This window comes from Solea solea, chromosome 19, assembly GCF_958295425.1.
Source record: "Solea solea chromosome 19, fSolSol10.1, whole genome shotgun sequence".
Taxonomy (NCBI): Eukaryota; Metazoa; Chordata; class Actinopteri; order Pleuronectiformes; family Soleidae; genus Solea; species Solea solea.
In genome coordinates, this window is record NC_081152.1 from 1,974,217 (window position 1) to 2,000,727 (window position 26,511).

Consider the following 26,511-nt stretch of genomic DNA (forward strand, 5'->3'; position numbering starts at 1 on the left):
AGTGGAACACCAATGGGGAGGGACACCGAGCGGGGGAGGGACACGGTCTCTCTGTCACATGACCCGTGTTAAAGCTGCAGTAGGCAGGATCACTGGAGGTTATTGACTGTTGAGTTCTATCTGCATTTTATTCAATTACATTCACAACAAAAGGTCACATGTGTGAGAGTGAATGGTGGTTTGTCCCTGTGATGGACTGGTGATCTGTCCAGTGTGTGACCCCCAACTATCGCCCTGTGTCAGCTGAGATCGGCACAGCGCCCCCCTGTGGTGGATAAAGTGGTGAGTTTTTGTTTGTGAGCGACATATATCCAGAAATGAAGGATTTTTGATCCAGATCCAGATTCATCATCTTTAAAAAAAAAACAAAACATGTGCAAACGTCTCGGTCTGCATTCGCTCTCTGTGCTTTTACTAGACGTGTTTATTGTGCAAGTTTATTTATGAGGTTTCATAGTGAGGGCGGTGACTGTGTGAATGTGTGAGTGAATGTGTGAATGGGTGCAAAACTGTCGGGGGTCATCGGGACTAGAAAAGCAATATATATATATATATATATATATATATATATATATATATATATATATATATATATATATATATATATATATATATATATATATATATATATATACATACACACATACATATATATATACACATATATATATATACACACACATATATATATATATACATACATACAGATACATATATATATATATATATATATATATATACATACATACATACATATACATACATATACATATATATATATATATATAAAGATACAGACTATTTACCATTTGTGTGTGGTTGTGGAGCAGCCAGTAGGAGGCGCCCTCTCTCTCTCTGAACTGCCCTGTGATTGGTCAAAGCCTCTTATCAGGCTACAGATTCAGTTGTAGATGGAGATCATACTAAAAATGTTGCTATGACACCGACTTTAATTTGATCAATAGTGCTAAAAATGATCCTGCCTGCTGCGTCTTTAAAGAGGAGTGTGTTTATTTACAAGCGCTCACGCGACCACACGAGCTCGTATGCATAGAGGTATATTTTAACGTGTTCTAAATGTCACATTCGTCCCATCAAGCAAGTCATTCAGTGCGATTTAATCAAAAAACGCAAAACCGTCGCTCACCGTGTGGAACGCGTTCAACCGTGTGTTCAACCGTGTGTTCAACCGTGTGTTCATCATCATCAGCAGCAGCAGCAGCAGCAGCGGCTCGCAGGCCTACAGTTAAGCAATGTAACAGAGTGATGCAGGTGCACCATGGGAGGGGAGATTTCAACGAAAACTGTGACTGATTTTGCGATTTGGCGTCCGTATGGCTTATATAAGAAGACAAAGAGAACGTATGACCGCTGCTAGTTGGTGGTATTAAGGCAGGGTTTGAACACAGAGAAAGAAACACATGTGGACACAGGGATTTAAGTCAAATCAGCAGCTACAACAAGGAGTTCACACTTTTCCACCTGAAAACAGGCTGATTGAAAAGCTTCATTCACATCTTTTCTCATGAGAAAACAAACGCTTTCTTTTAGGCGTCGAAGCTACGAGAGGAGCGGTTTGTGTAAAGATTCACTAGCTTTGTAAAAGGAAGCCCTAAAAAAACAAAAAAACGGCCCGTTCTAGACATGTTGATTAAAAGAGATAAAGAGAAATGACAGATGATTCATTACAGTCATGCAAACCGTGTGCAGAAATACAAAGCTCCCAAACTAAGAAGGAATCACATTGAAAGACGCTAATACAATTCATTAACTAGAATTCAGCAAAGGTAATATTGTCAATCTGGATAGAGATTAGAATTATTTTCATCTCATTCAGCTGGAAGGCACAACCGTAAGGCTTAAGGAGGTGTCGCAAAGCATTCTGCCTGCTTCTCGTTCCAACACCCGGAGGAAAACAAACAACAGCACTGGGGGGGGTGGGGGGCAGGAGGAGGGGGGGGAGGAGTTATCGCTATGTCGCAACTCGTCCAAATTCACTCCAGTAAGTATAGTGTGACATCAACGTAATTCCATGGGATGAGAACAATGTGATTATTGTGCATGTGACTGGTTTGGAGCCTGAGAGAAATCAGCTTGAACGATGATGAGGAAGTAAAAAGAAACTAGAGAGAGAGATAGAGGGGGGGGGGGGGGAGCTACAGGGGGAAGATTCCATCTTAGAATAAAAGAGAAGGAGCAGAGCGGGAAACTTTACAAACTCCGCCCTCCACAACCCTGACATTCCTCCATCACTGAGCATTTTCACATCGTAACAGTTTCTCTCCTTCCTTCATTTCATGTTACCAGCTTTTGTTTTGTTGTTGTTTTTTCTTTGTTTACCATCTCTGACGTGTGTGTGTGTGTGTGGTTCACCTTCAGGTGTGGACTGGAGCTGGGATGTGTTTGTGTGTCTGCTCCCAGACGTGGAGATGTGATGTTCTTCTCCGTGTGTGTGTGTGTGTGTGTGTGTGTGTGTGTGTGTGTTTAAGAGTAGAAGGTGAGGACGCTCTGGTGGTTGCCGCGCACCAGCAGCATGGGCGGCAGGTCCTTGGACAGCACCTCCAGCCAGGCCATGTAGAGGGCGCTGGACACCGCTCCCTTCCTGGCCAAAGGCAGGCTCCTGAGGGAAGCACAGATGAGACGCACAGCTCGTCATTTGGTGTCACGGGAAACCTGATCTCTCCAGTTAAAGGTGCAGTGTATAATATTGGACCACCATGTTTTTAAATGATAAAACGTCAGTGTCTGAAAAACTAAAGCTACATGCAAACATTTTTATTCATAAATTGCAGATAATAAAGATTTCAGACGTAATCCTCGTCCGTACTGACACGGCTGCATCACATGAGCGTTCAGGTCGGGCTGCGACTCAGGATTATTTTGCAGAATCTGTCAAACGTCGATTCTCCGATGAGTTGTTTGGGCCGTGAAGTGTCAGAAAATATCGATGGTGTTTCCAAACCTCGTTGTTTTGAGGTTCCGGAAACACGATTGACATTTTTCACACATCACAACATTCACAAAGCTCAGGGATCCAGACTAACTTTTTTTCTTTCATTGCTTCACCTTTAACACCTTTTTAAATCACTCTCCATAACTTTCATATAATGTGAATGATTTTTAAACAAGGAATATCTGTTCATATACATGTTTCTGCATCACTTCCTGTGTACAACTGCACAATGAGCATTTTTCCATGTTATCAGATTAGAGCAGCCCCATCTGAGGTAACACAAGACGGCAAACTGTTACACACACACACACACACAAAAGCAGCTTACATGACAATGAGGGCGGCCGTGCTCGAGTGCTCCTTCAGTAGCTCGTTGAGTCTGATCTGACGATTAGTCTGATAAGACAGAAACAAACACACACTCAGGACGATCATCACAGCTGTTTACACAACACGCTGAGCAGAAGTAGAAAAGTATCCACTCCACTGATGTGTTTGCAGCTTTGAGGAAATACGATCACAATCAAAACTCGTGATGTCACGGTGCATTAAATAAACTGATGAACTGGATAACACAACTAGATATGCACATCACGTCCACAAGGGGGCAGACATGTAAAGCGGCAGACATTGAAGTGAGCCCAGAGCTGGTGTCATATATGAGGCGTGAACAGCTGTACTGAGCGTGATCTGATCATTGAAACGTTAAAACCAGGTCTGAACGGGGTCAGAGCAGACCTTGTTCTGTGCTGCCTCAAACTCACATGAGGCAGACACTCGGTAAACATGGCTGCTACTGGAGACACCAGGAAGTCATGGATCCAAGCCACTTAACAAAAAAGCTCCTCTGCAGCTTGGGGCGTGTGCGATCTTAACAACACACACACGACTACAGTTTGTGTTGTGTTGCTCCCCCCGCACTGAAGTCCATAGAGAAAATCAACAATTTTACAACCACAGCTAAAATCACTGATTTCCTCTATGGACTTCGGTGTGAGGAGAGTGCAGTTTTTATATATATAAAATAATAACACGGGATGATTGTGTGACTGCAGCTCTGCAGACAGCAGCACAGTCTGGATCATTCTTATCGTCGGTCACATTTAACACCGACAGTGTGAGGTGTGGGTGTGTGTGTCTGTGTGTGTGTGCACTGACCTTAGTGCGGTACAGCTCCAGCTCGTTGTCCGTGATCCTCCAGGGTTCGTTGTTCTTCAGCTCCTCGGCCGCCTCCTGCTCCATGTCGTCTTCCTTCAGCCGATACGGCTCGATCATTTCCTCAAAGGCTGCCGTGCTACACAACAACAACAACAACGACAACGATGACGACAACGACAGGAATTGTGTTTTTAGAATTGAAATGTAATGAGATCATGTTTTAAGAGCGTGAAGAAAAAGTCACATAATGCAACACAAAGTGATATTAATATTATATTAATATCAACAGGAACCAAAAGAGTTGAGTGGTAATGTTGGTCAGTAAATGACCTTTATGCAGCACTTCACTCTGCTTCACTCAAACCAACTATGACATGGCCACAGACTCCACTAATGGTCAGTTCCCTTTTATATGAGGCCAGGCAGAGTCAGCAGATTCACATTCACAAAAGATGTCTCTCCTTTAAACAGCTTTTCTGACTAGAAACTAAAAGAGGAAAAAAAATAACAAAGTAATATGGTTCTTCTGCTGCTCCTTTGTGATGTACATTACATTACAAGTATTTTTTCTGTGGCTTACATTGCTGTTTGTTCCAAATGTGCCATATTTCTCAATAAAAATATTAATAAAAAAGAAAAAAAGAAACTAAAGTTCACCTCACTTTCTAAACCAGCACAGTGTGTCGCCTGTTATTTTGTGACTTTGGTGGAAGTCATTCTTCATTCAGACTTAAAGCAACACGTCCAGCAACTCCTGCGTCACTGTCAGCAACAGTAAATACACTGATTTTCCTCTGTGGACACTGGTGCAGGAGAGTGAGCCATGCGCTGAGTTAAGTGGCTAAAATCAGTTTGTTCTTGTGTCCCTGCTGAAGACCGGGTTTTCAATATGAACACACACCTGTGACATAAGCCTTCCCCACACTAGAGGATCATAACTTCAGGCTGATTTGAGCAGATGATCCTGAAACACTGCACACACAACAGCTGATGACTGACAGTCACAGTTTCTGTGAGATCCCAAATCCCTGGAATCTCCTGAAGTGGTTTTCCACACAACAGAATGTCACACCTTGTTGAGCCTTATACAAACGGGACTGATGCACTGAGCATGATCCAGACAGTAGAGGAGCTTTTCTCTTTGAACTTTATTGAAGGAGACTTACTGCTCTTTCTTGGGCTTGGTGTTTATGTCTCCCAGCACAGTAATGTCCGAGAAGTCTATCCTGAACTTGCTCAGCAGCGTGGCCATCCTGTGGAATGAAAGCAAAAAAAACAAAGGGCTTCAGGGTTCATGCTTTAAAGCACCTGCGAGACATTTTCATCCACGCAGCTATGCACTGCATCATGGTCAAAGCCAGGCGATGTCTCCGGGAGAACAGACGCAGGTGGGAAAGGTATTCTGTGCATGAGCTGTGCATGAGCTGTGCATGAGAGTCATTTCCTTTATCTTCAGCTTCAAAGAAGCCGAGTCCCTGAAAACATGATCCGTCACATATGAAGAGACTTACCCCACACTGCTGTTTTATCTTCTATTGTTTTTGTAAGTCGAGTCATGTTCCTGGTACTAAACCCATTTTAATACGCTGTGTCTACACAGGATGAGTCACTCTGACTTCACAACTCAACGCGTCTTTAATCTAAAATGTATAAAAAGATGCTTTCGAGAGTTTAGCCCAAAAAATGAATCAACACAAACATGACATTTCCACACAATCGAGACGTTACTATAGTTCCCTGATATTAAAATGATCCTTCAGGAGTTCCAGGAGCAGATAGAGTTGTCACAGCTGCGTCAGGTCGTTTCAGAGTGAAAATAACAAGCATTGGATCATATTTACGGATGCAAAATGAAACGTCTGCTCTTGTTTCCTGTGTTGAAATGTGACACCTTTTACATTCTCAAGTCATTGGAGCCAGAGTAGTACAGTGCAAAGAATCCAAACTTCATTTCCCTGCAGCTCCATGGAGCTTTAATCACTTTTATAGATCAACGTGCTGATTTTACAACCCGTGTGCGCCCCCTTCATTGAGAACCAGCATGACAGACTGAAAACAGCATCATTCAGAGTGTGAATTAAAAAAAGTGTGTGTAAGATTTGATTCAACTGATCATTTGGCTTCATTCAAACGTGGAAATATTAAACAATCTCTTTTTCTGAAGGTAAGTGTCGTGTGAATCCACAGAGGAGAAAAGGTGAAAGGTTAAGTTTGTAGCTTTGCAGTAAACACAAAGAGGATTTCAAAGTGCACCGAGCAGCAGAGACACGAAGAAAGGCTAATTTTAGCCAACAAAAGGAGGTAGGAGGCAGCTGTAGAGGACAATGAGAGAGAGAGAGAGAGAGACAGAGAGACAGAGAGAGAGAGGGAGAGAGAGACAGAGTGTGTAAGTTGAGTCTATACGAGGACAAGAGAAAGGGCAGCAGAGGATGACAGACGCCTTTGTGCTGAAAACTGATAGTGTCAGGAAGGTTGACGTTAACGTGAAGTTAAAATAATCTTGTGTTCTTAAAGGAATAGTGTGATTTTTTTTTTCTTGTTTCAGAGAATCAGATCATGGGAACATGTGACACCTCATCTACAGAGCAGAGAGTTCTAAGAGTTCACCCAACTAATGAAAAACAAGCGTCAGAGTTACAACAGAGGTCAAAGAAAAGATGACATCATCACTGTAGGTCTGAGGTCACCCAGGATTATCCACTTCATCCTCATCATTGTAAAAACGTGTGTGAACTCATGACAGAGGCTTCAGTGGGGATGTTTCTATACTAACGACGGATTCAACATCCATAAAAGAGAGAAGCGCCCAAGTATGGCTGCAACGACGAATCCATTATTAATCAATGACTTAATTAATCATCAAATGGCTTCATCAGCTAGTTTGGTTGTGTGACTCCAGCTACTAGAGCTTGTTACTATGATGTTCTTGAGAGTCACCATGATGTTTGCTGGTGTGTTCCTTCATGTTTACAGCCAACATGAAGGAACATGTTACGCTATTTTAGCACGGCTACTTTTTTGTGTTCATATATGAGCTGAATCATATGAAACTAATAAACTAATCAATGTTTATTAGCGTCACACACCAATAAACATTTCCCTGACCAGGAGCAGCGCTGCTTTTATCATTGTATTTCATACAAAGACAACAAAGCTTGATGGTTTTTTTCTATTCTATTCAATTTAAAATGAACACACACAGCATCAATACAACCTATTGTTTACTGTACCAAACAACAAACAATCACAGTGTCATTGTGTCATGTTGTCAGTAGCAGCTGGACAGAGGAGTGTGGTACTGAGGAGACAGCAGATGGTTCAGATGATAACTTTGACTCAGCGAGATGGTAATAGTCAGCAAATGATGGCGGTAATCTAGTCACATGAACAAAACCAACAATATTTGATCTTTATTATTATTATTATTATTACTACAAGTAGGGCTGGGGCAATTAGCTTAGTAGGATTTGTTTTTATTGAAAACCCTTTTTTTTTTTAATTTAACTCCCACTGCCAGTGTTAAGATGTGATCCCTGGATGTTGGGACATTTGTTTGAAGCCTGAAAACTTTGTTTACAATGACAGGGCCTGCCATCTTGTTCACATGTTCCTTCTGAGGCTTGCATTTCTGAGTCTTGCATTTTGTGTATTTTTCAGCATGCCAGAGATTAAGTCTGTGGTGACTAAAGCAGGACTCAATGACCACAGCTGGAAAAAGACAAAACATTACTTCTATAATAAAAGCTCAAGGAGCATAATGAAGTTTGGTTTCCCACTAAGGCTGAACGATTAATCAATGAATAAACCAGAAAAATAACCAAATTGAAAGCGACTGTAATCATTTGCTGAAGATCAAGTGTGTGACAAAACTGGATTATGATGAAATTCTGCACCGCTGCAGGAATTCAACAGACAGATAATCTGGCTTCAGACGAGTCGCAGTGACTGATGGACTTTTTATAGTCCAGCGAATAATCAAATTCTCGTGCTCATCTCCAGTTTGTTGACAGACAAAGACGTCGCTTAGTATTGGGTTTTTCAAATGTTACAACACAAGCTGACAAAACTGAAAAGACTCCAGCAGATGTGGGAGAGTGAGATGCGCTGGATGAGGAGGGTGTGGATGTACTCACGCTCGGCGGTCGTGGTCAATCCTGTTGATCTTGCCTCCGATGAAGACTCGGATCTTGCAGTCCTTCCACCTTTTCTTGTTGGTCAGCAGGTAGGGGATGAGCAGGGTCAGACCTGGACAGGAGATGAAGGTCAAACAGGTGGTCAACATTCGACATGCCTCGGCCGGTTTGACTCCCACGAGCTGCTGAAGCACAGCTGATGGCAGCTGACGGCAGCTGACCGTCGAGTCGGACAGTTGCCATAACAACCAAGGCCTGTGGAGTCGAGCAGTCACACTGCCTGTGAGAGAATGACCTGAGGTGTCTTCAATATCTTTCCCACAAGCCTTATAAACAGACTTTGACCAGTTTGAATATTTATATTGGCCACAAATGTCACAAACATGTCACTCTCTGTACCAGTTTCAAAATAAAAGCACTGCAGCTTTTTAATTTCTTGAAATATATTCAGTTTTCCGTCAAGGAATTTATTGTATAATAGTTGCAGGACTGGTGGATACACTGTTCATACTATGGCTGTGACCACTATTATTATTATTATTATTATTATTATCATCAACTATTATAATAAAAAGTTATAATTAGTAAATGTTTTATTCACAATTTAAAAGGCATAATGCATAAAATAAAGTAATTCATTTACCAAACATCAAATTCAAATTGGTATTTGGTGTTACAGATAAGAATGTCAAATATTATACACATTTACATTTGATTTTGTTTTGGGTGACAATTGTTCACCATTTTTAAAAAGTGGAATAAGGTGCTGGAGTTAAATGTCGCTCAGTCAGAGGAGTTGTTTTGACAGAGATTTAAATAAATATCAGGACACGTGAGTGTCGTCAGAGAGCAAATAAACGCTCATCCAAAGGTCAAAACGCTCATCCAAAGGTCAGCCTGTGAACAGCCGCCCCGGCACGAGCCAAATCTGACATCACTGAGCTGCAAAGACCAGTTTCACTCTCATCTCTGCTGTTCACATGATGACGACGTGATGCTGACAGCAGACGCCACATGAGTCAGCTGCTCCTTTCTGCACTGACATAAATCGTTCTGCTCAAGAAAGCATGACTCATATTACCACATGAAATCATTCAATATGGAATATATTGTACTTCTACCACTGTTTCCACTTGTTAGGTGAGAGAACAAACATTTTAGCTTATATTTGATAGTCAGCTGACTGGTAACAAGGGTACAGAGGTGAAGGATTTGGGTAAATAGCTAATTATGATTTTTCCTACAATTTCCCAGACAAAGTCAATATTTAGTCCAATATTTTCTCTGTTATACATTCAAATAAAGATGGAGCATTGCAACATGAGAAAACATCACAAATATTAACCACTATAAACATTTAAAGAATGAGAACTTATAGATAAGTAGATAACTGTCTGTAACATTAACATATTGCATTTTGTTTTAAATTGGTTTCAGGATGTAGCGCAATTAATAGGAGACCAGTAAACCACATTAAATTGCAGCCTTTGCGATCTGCCTATTTTTATTCCTTCCTTCAAACTCACCTCCATCATCAAACAGCCACCACACATCCACTGTTCCCTTCCCTTGTTTCTTCTGGAACTGCTGACTGGCCTCCAGCAGCCTCTGGTCAGACACGTTCAGCGGTACTGTTGGACTTCTCTTATCTGCAGCACGCACACACAAAACCAACAGAGGAAAACTTCAGGAAAACTTCAAAAATCAAACTGTTCATCTGTTTCGGAGCCTTGAGACTGTAACTTATGTTTGTCAGTGATGGACAGACACATATGTTACACTTAAAGTGTGAAACCAAGTAAAGGATCAAACTTCAGCAGTAAAGATCTGTGATAAGTGTTTCCCTTGTTGTAAGTTTTAGAATCATAACTTACATATGACGCTACATATGCAGGATACACAGGATATGTGTGCTTTTTAACAGCTATAAAGCAGTGGGTAATTTAAGGGATCATTCCTTACAGATCTCTGTCATCCCAAACTAAAACGTTTTTTTCTCTCTAAGGACTTTGGTGCTGGAACGTGAGCCGGTTACAAACGTAAGTTTCCTTTTGAAAGAGGCCATCTATTACAGCTAAGTTAACCAGAGAACACTTAAATGCCACCATCTGAAATATTAACAGAAGAACACTGAAAGTGTCACGTTTCTCTGAAAATGCCCAAATTGAAGCTGAGAAAACAGTAATATAGTACATAGGTAGTACTTTTAAGTTCATTTTTGTGCTAAACCAACCACAGGGGAGACACCATCAGTACTGAAGAGCAAAGACACACAGAGAGTTTGAGCTGCAGAGCACTAAGGGCATGAAAACACGAGAGAAGTTTTCATCCTGGAAGAGAAAGCTACAGACACGCTGTCGTCTTCAGAGAGAAGAAGAAACAACAGCAGCAGCAGCAGCAGCAGCAGCAGCAGCAGCAGCAGCAGGTGAGAGGCTGCACACAGGTCACAGGAAATTGACATGTTGGCACAAACAACAAAAAAAAGATACTCAAGACTTGGATTGAGTTGAAGGCACTTTCACACACAGTTTAGCTTCAGATGATTAGACTTGTCCTACAAGCTGGAGACTTGTTTACAGCAGAGCAGGAGAGAGAGAGGGAAAAGACAACATGTTATTCCCTAACGACGAGGAGTTAGCAGGCCGGAAACATGGACGGACGAGAGACAGAGACAGAGACAGAGACAGAGACAGACAGCAGGGTGCAGGAAGGTGTGTTAATAAAAGAGGAATTCAAAATATACTGTGGAGAAAAAAAGATGAAAGTATGAGAGAGTGAGAAGAGGAAAACATGACTCGAGAGGAGAGAAGGACAGAAAGGAGAGATAAAAAGACTGAAAGATAAACAAAATAAAGGAGAAAAGAGAATTTGAGGCAACTCAAAAAAAAGGGGCGTGTCCTGCCTTTTTTCAACAGGGGCTGAGTTGGAGCTTTGCCATCATCATCGTCATCTGGGGAATTAGAGACAAAAGGAGAGAAAAAAAATCATAATGAGATCAAATGTTCTTCTGGTGTTTTAAAAAAAGGTGAATGGTAGAAGGTAAATGTGCATGGATTATGGATTATGTTCCTGAGACCTGAGCTGAGCATGGACAGATAATCTGGTCTTCAGAACTGACTCAGGCTGCAATGATTAATCAATAATTACTTGATTACTATAATGATAATTGAATAATCGTTGAAGTTTTCAGATTTTTCAGCTTCATAAATGTAAATATTTTAATGTTTCTTCCCTCCATTTTCTGACATTTTATGGCTCAAACTAGTTGAGAAAATAATCAACAGATGAATCGATTATGAAAAGATTGGTTAGTTGCAGCTCAATGACTGACACATAAATGAGTGATGAACTCATGCGATACTTGGTATCAGTTTTACTTCTAAATCACTAAAATCACCGCATCTCATAGTTGGATAAAATGTCTCATTACGATTTAAAGTCAATATTTTCTCTGTTATACATTCAAATAAAGATGGAGCATTAGATAAGAAGAGAAAACGTCAAACACATTAACTACTATAAACATTTAAAGAATGAGAGCCTATAAACGGTCAGCAGTTAATAAGAGACCAGTGAACCACATTAAATTGCAGCCTGTTTCAAATGGCAAAATTATATTTAAAAAGTCACATAATAACGTTCCTTTGACGTTAACCCACGTAAATAGCCTTCACTTAATATGAAAGGTAATACCGCTCATACAGAAAATACACATTTATAATAAGATTCTTTCTCATTATCACCAATAGCATCCCTAATTGAAACAAGACCTCAAAGTGAGGACGATTCACAGAGGGGCGTGAACCTGAGCACAGGCTACTAACTTACTAACTTTTCAAAATAAAACGTCTCTGCTACTTATCAGAAACAAGCTGCTTTCACACAAACACACCTGCAAATGTAAGTCATGTGACCTTTCACATACAGCCTGGTGTGAACAGGAAGCTGATTCAAATATGACAGCAGCAGCAGAGTGTCTGAGGGCCGACTGAGGGCCGACTGAGGGCCGACTGAGGCCCCGGCTGAGGCCCGGCTGAGGGACGGCGGTCAGGCTGTTGTTGGGAATGTTCGGAACAATAGTTCCCATAATCTGGGATCTGTTTGCTCTGTTCTCACAGACACACGAGACCAGGACATCTGTGGACTAACTGGGCCCAGTGGGACAACTGGGGTCAAAGGACAGTGAGGCGACTTCCTGTCAGGAAAGCGCGGCTGTGTGTTTGTGTGTTCTCTTGTATTCTGGCATAAACCATGGAGACCAAAACCTGGTCCTAATGAGGCAGAACCTCATTTCTAAAGAAGTGGTTTAGTTTAGGGCTAAGATTTGAATTGTGGTTGTGTGCGGTTAACGTGTTAACGCTTTGTTTAGACTGTGTAAGTTCTCGTACAAAACGTATAAAAGACACACGTAGTGAGGACATTTTGTCTGAAAGGGCTGTTGGACCTGGTTTAGAGTTAGGATTAAATTAAGGATTAGATTTGATCTGGTGAGTACTCCGAGGGCACGGCCACAAACCTTTTAAACAGGATGCTTTAAAAAAAAACAAAAAAACATTTCCTTTATTTAAAATCCATAAAAAATAACAAATGAAACATGGAATAAATTGAATTAACATAATGAAAAATAAGAACCAAAGTCACGTAGGGACACAGGCCTCGGCAGAGCGATGGAGTTAGGATTGTTAAATCTTAGTTAGGCTGCTATAGACCTAGACTGCTGCACTCACTCTCAGGGTATGAATATGACTTCATGTCATCAACATTGTTCTTTCTCTCTCTAGTTTGTGTCTTTCTTTTCTTCCTGTCCTCTCTCTCTCTCTCTCTCTGTGTCCTCATCTTGCAGGCTGCAGGATCCAGATCCAGTTCCGAGGCTACTATGATTATTATTATGCCATATGAGTGTCATCAGTAAGAACCCTGTGTGAGAATGTGTGTGTGTAGACAGAATAAAGCAGGTTATTACTGGATTACGAGGGATTAGTGAGAACAGCGTTAAACAGATTTCCTGGATGAAAAAGCCTTTCTCTGTCATGTAGAGGACCAACGTTTGAGCAAACCAATATGTGACTTGGACATAAAACACATGTTCATGTGGAGGTAAAGTCTCAGGACACAGAGGACACAGAGACAGACTGCAGAGCCAGTTACTAACCTTTCTGTATGGCAGGACTGTTCTGGAGGCTCGTGGCCTTGGAGGATTGCTTGGACGAATCGGCGTCAGAGTCTTTGCTGGTGTCTATGGAGACGATGACATCCTTCATCCCCGAGGACTTCTCCTGGGAGGACAGCAGCTCATCTGTGGAGAAACGGAAAGAGAGAACAGATGGAGGGAGGAGGAGGAGGAGGAGGAGGAGGAAGAAGAAGCGAGCCAGTGAGAGGTATTGATCTTAATTTACACACTTTCCACTCTAACTAAATAACAAGGTTTCTGCTGAGACCTTAGATAATCCTGGTCATAAACAAAGGAGGCTTTCATGTGGCATTATGGGGAAATGCATGATCCAGCAATTTTAAGCTTTTATTATTAGTTTCACATGAACTAATAATTAGAATTCCTCAAAGCGTTGTGTTTTTAATCGCCATCATGAGTCCTCCAGGTTATTTCCTTCTCTTTCCTGCCATGACTGTTTGCTTTTCAGCTGCAACGATTATTTGATTCATCGATTATCAATTGATTACTAAATTAATAAACTCGATCGATTAATAAAATCAATCAGTTTGAGTGTTTTTTCAATCATCAAGAGAATCCTTCAGCTTCTGAAAGGTGAATATTTTCTTGTTTCTTTGCTCATTAAGCATTTGAACTTGTTACATTTGGTTTGTGGAGCAAACACGATGTTTGAGAACGTCGTCATTGTGACGTCATCAATATTTTTTCAATCTTCTGACATTAACTAATCAATGAATGGAGGAAGTGATCAAAAGGTTAATCAAATCGAAAAATAATCGTTGTTGCAGCCTGGATACAAAACTGATTTGCTACCGACTGATACCTTGTCCTTGGATGTGGGACACGTCCAAACCCTCCTGCAGTCGCAGAATGACGGAACCAAACTGGAAGTCAAAGGCATCACTGAGAGGAGCAAAGAGAGGACAGACTTCAGTCGTATTGTGTGTGATCATTAGTGATCCACTGATCCCACGCGCTCACGATACACGGCACACACGTGTTAGTAAGCATGTAGTTAATGGTGAATATGTGTTCCAGTAATATAAAGTGTTATATGTTAATTTGAAACTCCAGACATCTTTTGTTCCAGATCGATCCCCAACTCTACTCACTGGATCATGCTGATGTAGGTCTCCACGTTCATCATGTCACCATCTCTCCAGTCGTTCTTGTAGCCCAGCACCAGGGTGTTTGGTTTGAGGCGGCCCAGGCCTGCAGCCTTCAGAGACAACAACAACAAAAACATTATTTTAACTTCTTTTCTAGAAAACACAAACACTGTTATTCTGGAGCACAAAGGTTAAAACAGGACGTCCTGAACATTTAGAGTTAAATAACTTGTGAATATGACGGTGGGGGAGGCGCATGTTTATATATTATAAGTGTGACATCACTTCCTGCTTAAGACGAGGTGATGATTATTTGCTTGATTATAACAGGTCAATCAGTTACCTGCTGTGACTGTTCGTATTATATTAAAAGGATAAAACAATGACTGCAAACTGAATTTGGCTGAAAAAATGATGATGTTCTCACGTCTGATTTTATCCACAGATCAGTTTCAATGATTTTTTTGTTGTGGAGCAAAGAATATTATTCACATTTAAGAAGCTGAAAAACGAGAGGACTTAAAATAAAAACACACTCAGACCGATAAATCGATTATCAGAGTAATTGATTCATTTAGCATTTATCGATGAACTGTTGCAGCCATAGTCAACAGGATGTTGCATAATTGCACTTTGAAACCTTTCTGTTTAGGAGCCAGTGTTTGACCGGGGCTTACACTGCAGAACAAGACACTGAGTGATGGTGTGAAAATAAAGCCTGGAATGAAACGCAAACAATCTTTTTCTTTGTTATTTTGAAAAACCTCTGAAAAAACCGGCGTGTACACATGTCAGACCTGTACGTGACACTGAGCATGTGCAGACAGCATGGAACGCTTTGGAGGGGCGGGATTATGACATCATCGATTTCTCAAAGTACTGTATTATTGTATTATTGTCTACATGAAAACACAAGGTCGTTTTTAGAGAAGCAAGTGCCCAAAACCAGTCAACTCTGCTGCTTTCCAGGTCGACAAGAATAATGAACAATGTTTGCTGGGAAATAATCTGTGCACGTAGACGAGGCGTCATTTACTGTTTACTCAATGACTCCTGTTACAATAGCGGGAGAGAGGAAACAAACGTGTGCTCATTGCTGCAAGACCTCGACCTTACTATTGAAGGTGCCTTGAGATAAGTCAAGTCAACTTTAATTCTAGAGCACTAACAACCAGTGTTGATTAAAGCTCTTTACATTCTTATCCTGAGGTGAAAGCCGAGGAGAAGAGATGGGACTAAGGATGTCACGATTAGAAGTTTTCTTGGTACGATTATTGTCAGAGAACTAATCGCGATTATTATGCGTTGAATGTGTAACATCCCATGAACACTGCTTATAGGTCTTAAAGGTTCATTTATTTATATCTTTAAAGCCAACATAACAAAATAATGTAGCAAATACACGCAACTATTATATAGGAACAATTATTAATCCCCCAGGGGAAATGTTTCAATGATTTAAGTCATCAATTGTCATCTATACCAAATGTTTAAGTTTATTATAATCGTTTTAATAATGTATCTTTTTGTATGTGGCCAGATATAAAACATATCTATTGTTGTGGTTTGTTTATCTCATGTTTAAATTACAATGACACAAATAAATGTGTAATAACAGACGTCACGTGTTAAGTGAATACCGTAACATTTCTACACAAGTAAACAAGTAAACAACTGTATATCTACAGCAGTGTTTACCCACCTGGAGCAGATACTGTGTGCCTTGTCTCATGTCCTCAGCAAACACTGGTGTGTAGAAGCCTTTGGTCTGGTTCTTCATCAGCCAGCGCTGGTACCTGGACTGCTCTGTGGCAAGATCTTTGAAGTTTGGCCTTCTGTAGCCCTGTAGGGACACACACACACACACACACACACACACACACGTATGACAATGAAACCAGTGACGTCATGAACACCAAGTCCAGATGTCACGGGACGCTTCATATCATCAAATTCAATCAAACCGTGTCCCGCAGAACAGAGCCCTGCTTTCTATCTCCTCGTCAAGGAGTTTTGTTTATTTCTGCAGAAAGAGGATTTTTCTTCAGCCAGGAAACTGCGATGTCATTAGCTGGGAATGTTTACACTGTTAAACTGAACCGAGCGTTCTCCTCAGTCCTAATGGAAGCAATTGAAGCACACATGAGGGAACAGGAGCGGCGGTTACGCCTGGACTGGATCAGGAAGAGGCTGCACAGGACTGGAGCGGAAAAAACAACAACTCATCAGCTGTGACAATACCGGTGCACAACATGTAACAGTAGAACTGTGCCTGGAATAAGCATTTTTGAAGGAGGATATAATAATATGACATCTATTTGGTGACATGAGACAAAATATGGTCATTAATCGTCATGTCGTGATTAAGTATTTGTGATTACATTTCCTGGATTTAAAGGCTGTACTGAATACATACAGAAAAAACATTATAAATATGGAACAAAAAATACTAACATTTTATTTTAAAAAAAGTCACTTAATAACACTTCTTTAATTTTAAGCCTAATTATTTGTGGACCATATTTAGAGTCAATATCATTGTAAATATCTGTCATTTAACATTGAAAAGCCAAAGAAATAAAGCAGGTACGACCTGAAACGAAAGGTGTACTTTGAGATTATGTAATACAGATGATAAACTGTAAATACACTCCAAAATAAAACATCTGCCACCGTAGTTCCCCGATGTCTCATCATTATGTGTCATTACATGTCTTATTTTCAATCGCTTCAGTATTAGGATGAAATATGACATATCATGTCAATATTTAATGAGTTATTTGACAGGAGGTAAAGACGATGGCTGTGCGAGAACACCGTGGGCGACAGTGGGTGAGTTTGGAGCTCTGTCGGGTTCACAGATGTTGTTTTAACAGACATTTAAGGATCAGCTGTGAAAGGACTTTAAAGATCAGCTCAGGAACAGGTTTAAACCCGGGGGGCCTGGGGGGCCTGGGGGGCCCGGGGGCTGTTTCAGTGTTGTTTCTCCTCAGTGACGTCAGCCTCTGTTTGAAAACCTGTGTGCTCACGTACTTTCCAAGAAAGGCAACATGGTTAGAGAGTAAACGTGACCCATCTGGCATGATCTAACTTTTGATTATATAGTAAATGTATCGGTTCCAAATCATACAAATACACCTGATAAAGTCATTACTGCTGTGACTTTGATATTTTTGTAGCATCTGAAACCTTTGATCCAAAAACACATACAGTATTTTTACTTTCTGTCTAAGCTGAGAGCTTGATTTCCTTTAGCTCCCTTTGTCTTGTTGTATTTATGGAGGTGCGTGAATGAATGCAGGCGGATAAATGTGTGATTGTTTCGTGTTGTATATTCAGGAATCCTCAAGTTAATTTTAATACCTTTTGAAGACTTTTTCAAGACCTTCTCAAAATATTTTAAGACCATATCTAGTTTTAGTTTGCATTTAAATCTCATTAGCTGCAAACGAGCAAAACTTGAAAGAATAAATTAAATCAAAAGGTAAGGTTTATTAAAATAAACAACAAGTAACACTTTGACTCAAGTACTCAACATTGCTATATAAATAAAGATCAATAGATAGATGGATAGATGGATGGATTATGAGTCAGTGAAGCATTTACAAAGCATATCAGATTTTTCCAAGAGCATCTTTTGCAAGAACTCACCGTGCGAATATGACCGCAGATCATTAGGCCCACATTCTTGGTGAAGCTGTGGACCAAGTCCAGAAGAGCAGGTCGAGAGTTGGGGTAACCAGTCATCACCAAACACTGGGGTCTGAGAGAAGCATAGATAATACATGGATATCAGATCGACTGTATATCCTGACATGGTCTTGGATTCTGGATATCGTCATATCGTGATAACTTATCTCAATCGATCGATCGATATAGTTTATTGTCCCAAAGGGAAATTTGTCTTGGACTCATGCAGTGCATATTAGAGCTGCAACTAACAATTCTTTTCATAATCGATTAATCTGTCGATTAATGTCTCGATTAATTGATTGGTCCATAAAATATCAGAAAACCTTAAAAAATGTCGATCGGTGTTTGTCAAACCTGGAAATGATGATGTTCTCAAATGTCTTGTTTTGTCCACAAACCAAAATGATTCACTTTTAATGATTTCTTTGTTCTCCAGAGCAAAGAAATGAAGAAAATACTCACATTTAAGAAGCTTAAACAATCGGAAATCTTGTTTTATTCAAGAAAAAAAGCTTCAAACCGATTAATCAATTGTCAAAATAGTTGTTGATTAATTTAGTAATCGATTAACCAATTATTTGTTTCAGCTCTAGTGCATATGAATGCCCTCATAATACAATAATATACAATAATAACAACAATAAAGTTAAAATCATCAAAAATCTGTGATGACTTTTCCTAGTTCTAAAGTCTAAAATCATATTATTTTATTTATTACATGGAGTACATTTCTGAAACACACTAAATTTAATATTATATATTAATTAAAATAAATAAATAAGTGGTATCGACATAATGATATTTCAAAGTACTCACTGGATAACACTCGTTTCATTTTAAGCCTAATTATCTTTATTATTTGACCATATTTATAGTGAATTCCATTGTTTTTAACATTAAAAGCCAAAGAAATAAAGCAGCTATGATCGGAATCATAAACAGCATATATTGTATTTTACAGTATTGTGTTGTCACTGTCCTTTGAGAAGCACAAACATCTCAAAAGAAAACTAGAACCATATAAATCTAGATATTAGTGATAAGCCATATCACGAAATATTGATTTCCTTTATATTGTGACATGTATGGAATGGCGTAAAACACCCAGCACTAACACTGACTGAAGGGTTCTGCTTTACACTTGCAGCTCCTTCTTTAGTCTGACCTCAGCGGCCTCTTCTCCTGAGCACAGAGCAGCAAACATCAAAGCAAATATGTTAAGCCCCATGGGATTGTGGAGGCATGGAGGCAGTGAGAGGAGAAAAGGAGGAGCTGGAAGGAGCACAGGAGACACTCCGAGGACACCATTAGATGCCTTTTAATCTCCTGCTTGGGTTTGCTGCCAAGGGAACGGTCGGTGGGAACGTCATCACTAATATGGCCTCACAAAAAAATGCCACTGCACTGTGAGCGACATGTGAAAGCACTCCACTCAAATCATCACCAACAACTAACAACAGGTATTCTTAATGTTAGAATCTACGGTCTCAGCTTGTGAAGAATGAACCTTCATTTTCACCTTTCCTGTACATTGTTTCCTTTATAAAACAGAATGTTAAGAAATCCAAATGCAACATTTACACTTTTCAATAAGACGTACAAAGTACCCTCACTGAAAACATGGCTGCCATTTCAGCTACTTAACAACAGACTCGCCTGATAAAATCACATGACGATATCTCAAGAACATATTATTCTCGGATGTATCGCTTCGTTACACGTGCGTCATCTTTGTAAACTGCTCACTCTCTGCACTAAAGTTCACAGAAGAAAACAGCAACTTTAAATCACAGCACACATTAGTTGTTTTAAGACTTTGGTGGCGACTAAAGAGCTCCTGTGTTGCTGAGAGCTAAAAACATAGACTTTCTCCATGCACGTCAGTGCAGGAGGGAGCAGCTTTCAGTGTCTGGCCGAAAAACACTATCCAACAGCGAGATAAAGTGGCATACGTATCTCTGAGATATTGACTTTTAGCAGGTGTGTATTTTAAAAGGTGAGCCTTTGACCTTGAGTCCCCGCTGACAGCCACGTTATCAGTGAGGGCCGAGCGTCTCATGCCTGGAGGCTCATGTCAATGCCAGGCATGTCCGTGTGTCAGTGCCTGCAAACTACATTTACGAGTGAAAACAGAGGTGTGTGTGTGTGTGTGTGTGTGTGTGTGTGTGTGTGTGTGTGTGTGTGTGTGTGTGTGTGTGTGTGTGTGTGTGTGTGTGTGTGTGTACCTGAAGTTCTTGATGTGGTCCTCCACTCCACTGAGGTACAGAGTGTGGGTCAGGGCCTGGTGGTAGGTCAGCGCCTGGGTCGACGAGCCCCAGTTCACATCTGGAGCGGAGGACGCATGCGGGCAGAGACACAGTGCAGTTTAGGAGGCGTGTTTACAGAGCGTCTGTCTCACGCGGGGCTACAGGCAGCGAGGAGGCCTCCACCTTGTGTGTGTAGCTGCGTGTCAAACTGAGTGTGCACACACAGGTGCCAGAGGACAAGCTATGTGTCTGACGAGGTGCGGGGACACATGTTGGGCGGATGGAACAAGCTGTGTTGACACAAACTATCTCTTGGTGTACTATTTTTCACTTTTATTATTTTTGGAAATGTAGCCTCAGAGGTCAGATCAAACACTGGGGCAAAAACCCCACGTTTATCCAGACGTGTTTTATGTTTCTCACAAGTCGCAGTAAATAAGACGATATCATTTCATCAACTTAACGTCTTTCTTGCACTGACTGACCTGGCTTCTTGTAGCTGACGTAGATGTAGAGACCCATGACGATGACGTTGGTGAGGAGAGCCGCCCACCAGTTGATGACGAACATCACCACGCAGCACAGAATGGCTCCGGCCAGAGACACCCACATGTTGTAGTATTTGAAGCTGGGACGCCAACCTGCGGGAGCAGCAGCGACCAACACGAGTTCATACAGAACCGGGGCAAAGTCCCTTACTGTGCACGGTTAAACTGGGGAATACGGTTGGACGATAATACTTTATAATATCTACCATCATTAAAAAATAAACTCCAGCACAATGTGCATATATCATTTTAAATATAATTGTATAAATATAAAAATAATATCTGTTTGATTGGGTGAGTTTTCACTTTCACTGAGGGCTGGGCGATAGGAGGCTATTATTTATTTTTTTACATCATTCGATATTGATTTATATATCACAATATAAATCAAATCAATATTTATGTAAGGCCAGGCAATGTGGCTTATAAATAATATCTGTCATCAGTCATACCGAGGCTCTTGGCGTGTTCACCAATATCAAATAACACATTTCAAAGCCACATCAGTAGAATGATACCAATATTGTGCCGATAATATTTAACTAGTGAACTGTTTTTTTCTCCTGGGTCAAAAGGTATTTTTCAACATTAATTAAAATACAAAACCCAGCTTCTAACTAACCTCTTCTTTGTGTTGTTCTCTTTTGGTGGTGATGTAAAGACGCTGATTGTAAAAAGTCAATATTCTATCTATATTGCGACATGAGACCAGATATAGTCTTAGATCGTGGATATCATCGTCTTCATGTCATGATAAAGTTTCCATGATGAGTTTTCCTGGTTTCAAAGGGGGTTGCATTGATAATCATCATCTTTATTACATTGAAGACATTAGTGAAGGACAATAAATCGACAAAATTGTATTTAAAAATGATTGTCAAAACTTTGACCATATATAACATTAAAAAATGAAGCAAAGTATTATTTGAAATCAAAGGTGATTTTAAGATCATGAACAGTGGATATTTTATTTACAGTGTATTGTCACACAAAGAAGAACAAGCTGTATATCCACGTATATCTTGTGTATCGGGATATAGACTAAAAAGATCCAGATATTATTTATTAGCCCTATAATCTCACCCAGCCTCCGTAAAAACTATTTAAATATGGATACCGCCTAACCCTAGTGAGGAAATGCACTTCATGTTAAGGTTAAGATGCCTTTACTGACCGAGTTAAGGCAGCGGAAACCTCGGCCTTCCTGCACATGACGTTAAATTCTTTCAACAATGTTGTAAAATGTTGCTGTTAAAGAGTATGAATAAAGTTAAAGTTGAACATGTGCTTGGGTTAAACATGGGAGTTATCAGATTATAGCTGCTAGTAGGAACAGGTTACCACATTTAAATTTACATTTACTGTGTTCCACAGGAAACTAAGACTAGTGGGAGTTTTAGTGATGGGATACAGTTGGACTGCGTTTGGTTACTTGATGACAAAAGTATAAAACAACCCACAGGACATAAAGGGTACATTGAAGTCTTTTGTGTTCCCAAGAAAGGGCAGAAACTGGTCCTGAAGAGACCAGAACACCAAATGTTTTGATAGTTTGTGGCGGCAGAGGCCACTTTCATTCCCTCATGTACCGTTTAAGTCCGGGTCATTTAAATGGACCTGCTTGGAGGAATTAGTAACAGATAAAGAATCTGTACCTGGAGTTCTGCTAGAGCTTTGGTATTGAGAGGGAGAAAAGTACAGAGCTTCAGAGTCAGTTCAACCAAATCACAAAATAGTTTGGTTTCATTTCTCCACTTTCTTTGAAGTGCTTCCAAGAAAATACAACACCACAGACTTGAATCGTATCTCCTTTCAGAAACAATAGCTGTGTTTGAATTGATACTTCCATCATTTACATGGACACAAAGTGAAATGATCAGATTGCGGCGTGCGTACACCTGCATCAGAGACTGTGTGATTCTCCAGAAGTAGAAACAGAAGAAGCTTCACTTCCTCTTCTGTAGTAAACAAACGCTGCATGTGTCTGTCCGTCCCATCTCTGTCCACTATCAGTCTCATTTTCCTTCTCTTCTGTGTCTGTGACTTTCCTGTCGGATCGACCGTTTATATGACGCCATGTCGGATCAGAGTTTTCAGATTGCCATGTTTACATGACTTACTTGTATTCTGATTACTTACACGAGTCCATGCAAACATAGCTACCATCTATATATTAATAATACAACTGTTTTAATTGAGCTTAATGACATTTACGGAACCAAGATGCTTCGTTTCTGATCCAGTATTTAAATCAGGTTGTAATCATATTTGTGAGTATTATAGTATAGTAGCAATATTTGCGTCTCTTCTTGAGGAAATACCTTGTGCACAGTTCACAGCAAATCAGACAATTCAAATGATCTTTGACCACAGTTTCAACGTCAATATCTGTCCAATATGTCACAAATGCAACAGTTCCAATTTTGGCTCCCCGAAGAATAAAAAATTAAAGCCTTGTTGAAAACACACAAGGCTTAAATGCATCTGTCACATACTGTAGTCGCCATCTCATAATTTCACAATGAGTGTTTTTTTGATCTTATTCCTTGTGATATTTTAATTCTGTAATGTAACAATTACTAATGAATAAAAACTCATTTACTGCTTTACTCCTCACTTGTTTTCTACATCACATGTTCTATGAGCTTCTCCATGAGCAGTCTCACCTGTCCTGTCCTGTCCTGTCATGTGAGGTGTCACGAAATGCCTCTAAGCTCTTTGATGTGCTCTGTAGCTCTGAGTGCTTCAGGCAATTTCCTTTGAAACCCCATCACTTTCTATTAGATTCAAAATTAAAAACACAGCGCTCATGATCTGCTGATCTGCTGGTTTCAAAAGCCAGACAAAGGGAAAGTGTGTCCTGTTATTTTCTGGTTCTGGGTCTCGATCTTACCTGGCGAGTTGGCCAGTGAGGCGTGGAACACAGAGAAGTTGATGAGGGCGTAGGAAGCCAAGAAGAAGTTGGAGATGATCGGGGCGATGGCATTCAACTGGGCTGCAACGACAAACCAAGAAAACAGTCAACGACGTAGATCGGAGGGCTGAAGCAGCCTGGGTGAACCCTGCCGAGTCTGCCAGAGGTTTGATTTCACTCTGTCCACACATCTGACAAGGACGCCAGTTTGGAAATGGGTTTTTTCCCACAGTTGAGCTGGATTTTTTAAACTGTTTTTTTTTTTTTTTTTTTTTTTTAATGATTTGCTTTTCTTCACAAAAACGACAGTCATGCAGAATTGAGTGTCTTTTATTCTGAAAAACTAGGTAAAGAGCAGTTTAAAGACATGAGTAAAAGTCTGTGGCACATTCAGGTTACTTTTTTTCTTCTTTTTTTTTTAAACCAAAACATCTCTTAAATGATTCATTTTTGAACAAGATTGAATAGTTTCTATTACAAGAAATTGGCGCGTGTTCCATTTACTTGGCCACCCCCGATCTAGACGGTAACCTAACTGATACGTGCATACGTACCAATGAGGATGAAGGCCAGAGCGATACAAAAGGTCAGGATGTAGCCTCGCAGGGGCTCGTTGTTCTTGCCGTAGCCTTTGGCAAAGATGCCGAGTCCGGGGTAGATATTGTCCTTACACAAAGCCTGTGGAAATGTCACATTATGTACAGCCGTTCAACTTGAAATACAATAGAAATCTGAAATGAATTGCCCATTTGTTACCCTGGTGTAGTTTACCTGGAAGACTTTAGGTGCACTGACTAAAGAAGCCAGAGCTGAGGAGAGAGTGGCAGAGAAGATTCCAGCGGTGATGATCGGCCCGAAAGCCGAGGCCATGCTCATCGCCTGGATGGAGGAGTTATTGAAAATGTAATCGCTTGGACTTTACTCTGAAATATTTGTAAAAGTCTTCAAACCTCATGGAGAGCGGCTTCATACCTGGAAGTCATTGTGGAGTCCGTAGCGGCAGCCGTCTTTGTCGTTTACACAGGAAGAAAAGTCGTAGCCGAATTTGCAGGAGGCTTCGGTGCAGTTTGCTTGAAACTGGGAAGTGAGCGTGTCGTTCCCGTTTCCACTGGCGTCTCTCACAAGACAGGAGCCTGTCGTCGTCGTCGTCGTTATAAAAGCATTATATTCATATTCAACTACAGAGAATATGGTAAATAGCCACTACTACTGTACCTGTTGACACAGCTACACCCAGGTAGACGATCCCTGTGATCAATATAGCCAGAAGAGTTCCTCTGGGAATGGCTAATTGTGGGTCCTGCGTAAAAAGAAACAACAAAAGAGACTTCAGAGAGAAGGCAATCAACAGAATATTCCTTTCATTATGAATAAAGGCATTTCTGGTCACTTTTTGACACTTAATGATGATGATGAAGATTACATACAACGTAGGGCTGAAAAATATGTGAAAAATATCTACTTTTACAGACAGAAATTGACAAAGTGCAAGTCGAGCTTTAGTTTGAATATTCAGTGTGAAACACATTATAAAGTGTAACTAAACCCCTCCTCTTCTCAATGCTAACTCAAGATGTCAAGAAGTGGGCTGAGAGCTGGGGGAGGGAGAGTGGGGAGCAGTGTAGGGGGTGTGGTCTGATAGTGACATCTGACAGGTGTGTGAAGTGGGGAGGAGTCTGGGACAACGAGCGACAGAGGGGTTTGAATGCAGTGACTGGTGTTTGATCAGAGAGGCAGTAGATCTGAGCACGTCTCAATACTTCACAATAAGTGGTTTTAGGGGTTTAGTTACACTTTAAAAAGTTTACTTTAAGAAGTATTAAAGAATGGCACCTTAAAAGATATGAAATGTTTCCAATGTTAATGCATTATGCTTTGTGATTTGCATTCGAGTAAATACTGTATAAAGGACCCACAATCAAGCAGGTAAACTTAAACTATATAATTATTATCATAATTGATAAATCTGTGGATTATTTGCTCAGTTAATGGAGTATTTGTTTAGTCTGTAAAATGTCAAAATCTTAAACAGCTTAAAAAAACGAATCAAATAATCGTTGCAGCACTACTTCTGGAGAAGAATCAACAAATGAAATATTTGCTTGGTTAAAAAGCTTTTTTTGCTAATACTCAAGAATAGAATAAACAGATGAGATGTGTCGGCCACTTTACCAGCGAGTCTTACTTATAAATATACAGGTGACTTACAGCAAGGTCTCCTGAAATGTTGGCTCCAGCCAAAATACCAGTTGCTGCGGGGAAGAAGATTGCAAAGACGGAGAAGAACGTCTCACCGTCCCGGAAGTCCGGCCTCATATTCTCCCACATGATCGTAGCTGACAGGAAAGGAGTTTAAAACACAGTTTTCAGGGCTGTCGCTGCATTAGCTCATCAGGTCGAGGTTATTATGTCGTGCAAGTGTAAGTAAATTCCTCTGAATAACAAGTTTCACTTCAAACATCTGGGCATGTCCTACCGTCATAGCCATAGAAGCCATATGATTCTTTTGACTTCATAGAAATGAAGCTTCCAATGAAGTAGTTGAAGATGGCTGTAATGAGGACAACAAGCAAGAAGATCTGGGCCT

At 40.4% G+C, this 26,511-nt stretch overlaps 1 protein-coding gene across 2 annotated transcripts in view; it reads right to left on the reverse strand.

Moving 5' to 3' along the window:
- Nucleotides 1-1,424: 1,424 nt before the first annotated feature.
- Nucleotides 1,425-26,511, reverse strand: part of slc12a2 (solute carrier family 12 member 2) — a 51,664-nt gene continuing 26,577 nt past the window's right edge. Inside the window, exons 7-27 of one of the 2 annotated variants that reach the window (XM_058616611.1) lie at nucleotides 26,401-26,509; nucleotides 26,133-26,260; nucleotides 25,140-25,224; nucleotides 24,897-25,057; nucleotides 24,696-24,803; nucleotides 24,479-24,602; nucleotides 23,904-24,005; nucleotides 20,948-21,103; nucleotides 20,442-20,541; nucleotides 18,175-18,286; nucleotides 16,226-16,366; nucleotides 14,527-14,633; nucleotides 14,238-14,317; nucleotides 13,397-13,540; nucleotides 11,147-11,194; nucleotides 9,771-9,893; nucleotides 8,245-8,356; nucleotides 5,278-5,364; nucleotides 4,112-4,247; nucleotides 3,282-3,349; nucleotides 1,425-2,620 (exon numbers count right to left, since the gene is read on the reverse strand). In XM_058616611.1, coding sequence (XP_058472594.1) covers nucleotides 2,485-2,620; nucleotides 3,282-3,349; nucleotides 4,112-4,247; nucleotides 5,278-5,364; nucleotides 8,245-8,356; nucleotides 9,771-9,893; nucleotides 11,147-11,194; nucleotides 13,397-13,540; nucleotides 14,238-14,317; nucleotides 14,527-14,633; nucleotides 16,226-16,366; nucleotides 18,175-18,286; nucleotides 20,442-20,541; nucleotides 20,948-21,103; nucleotides 23,904-24,005; nucleotides 24,479-24,602; nucleotides 24,696-24,803; nucleotides 24,897-25,057; nucleotides 25,140-25,224; nucleotides 26,133-26,260; nucleotides 26,401-26,509 — 2,367 coding nt within the window. In that variant the 3' untranslated portion in view covers nucleotides 1,425-2,484. The remainder of the gene's footprint in view (nucleotides 2,621-3,281; nucleotides 3,350-4,111; nucleotides 4,248-5,277; nucleotides 5,365-8,244; nucleotides 8,357-9,770; nucleotides 9,894-11,146; nucleotides 11,195-13,396; nucleotides 13,541-14,237; nucleotides 14,318-14,526; nucleotides 14,634-16,225; nucleotides 16,367-18,174; nucleotides 18,287-20,441; nucleotides 20,542-20,947; nucleotides 21,104-23,903; nucleotides 24,006-24,478; nucleotides 24,603-24,695; nucleotides 24,804-24,896; nucleotides 25,058-25,139; nucleotides 25,225-26,132; nucleotides 26,261-26,400; nucleotides 26,510-26,511) is intronic. The other variant, XM_058616612.1, reaches the window with a different exon arrangement.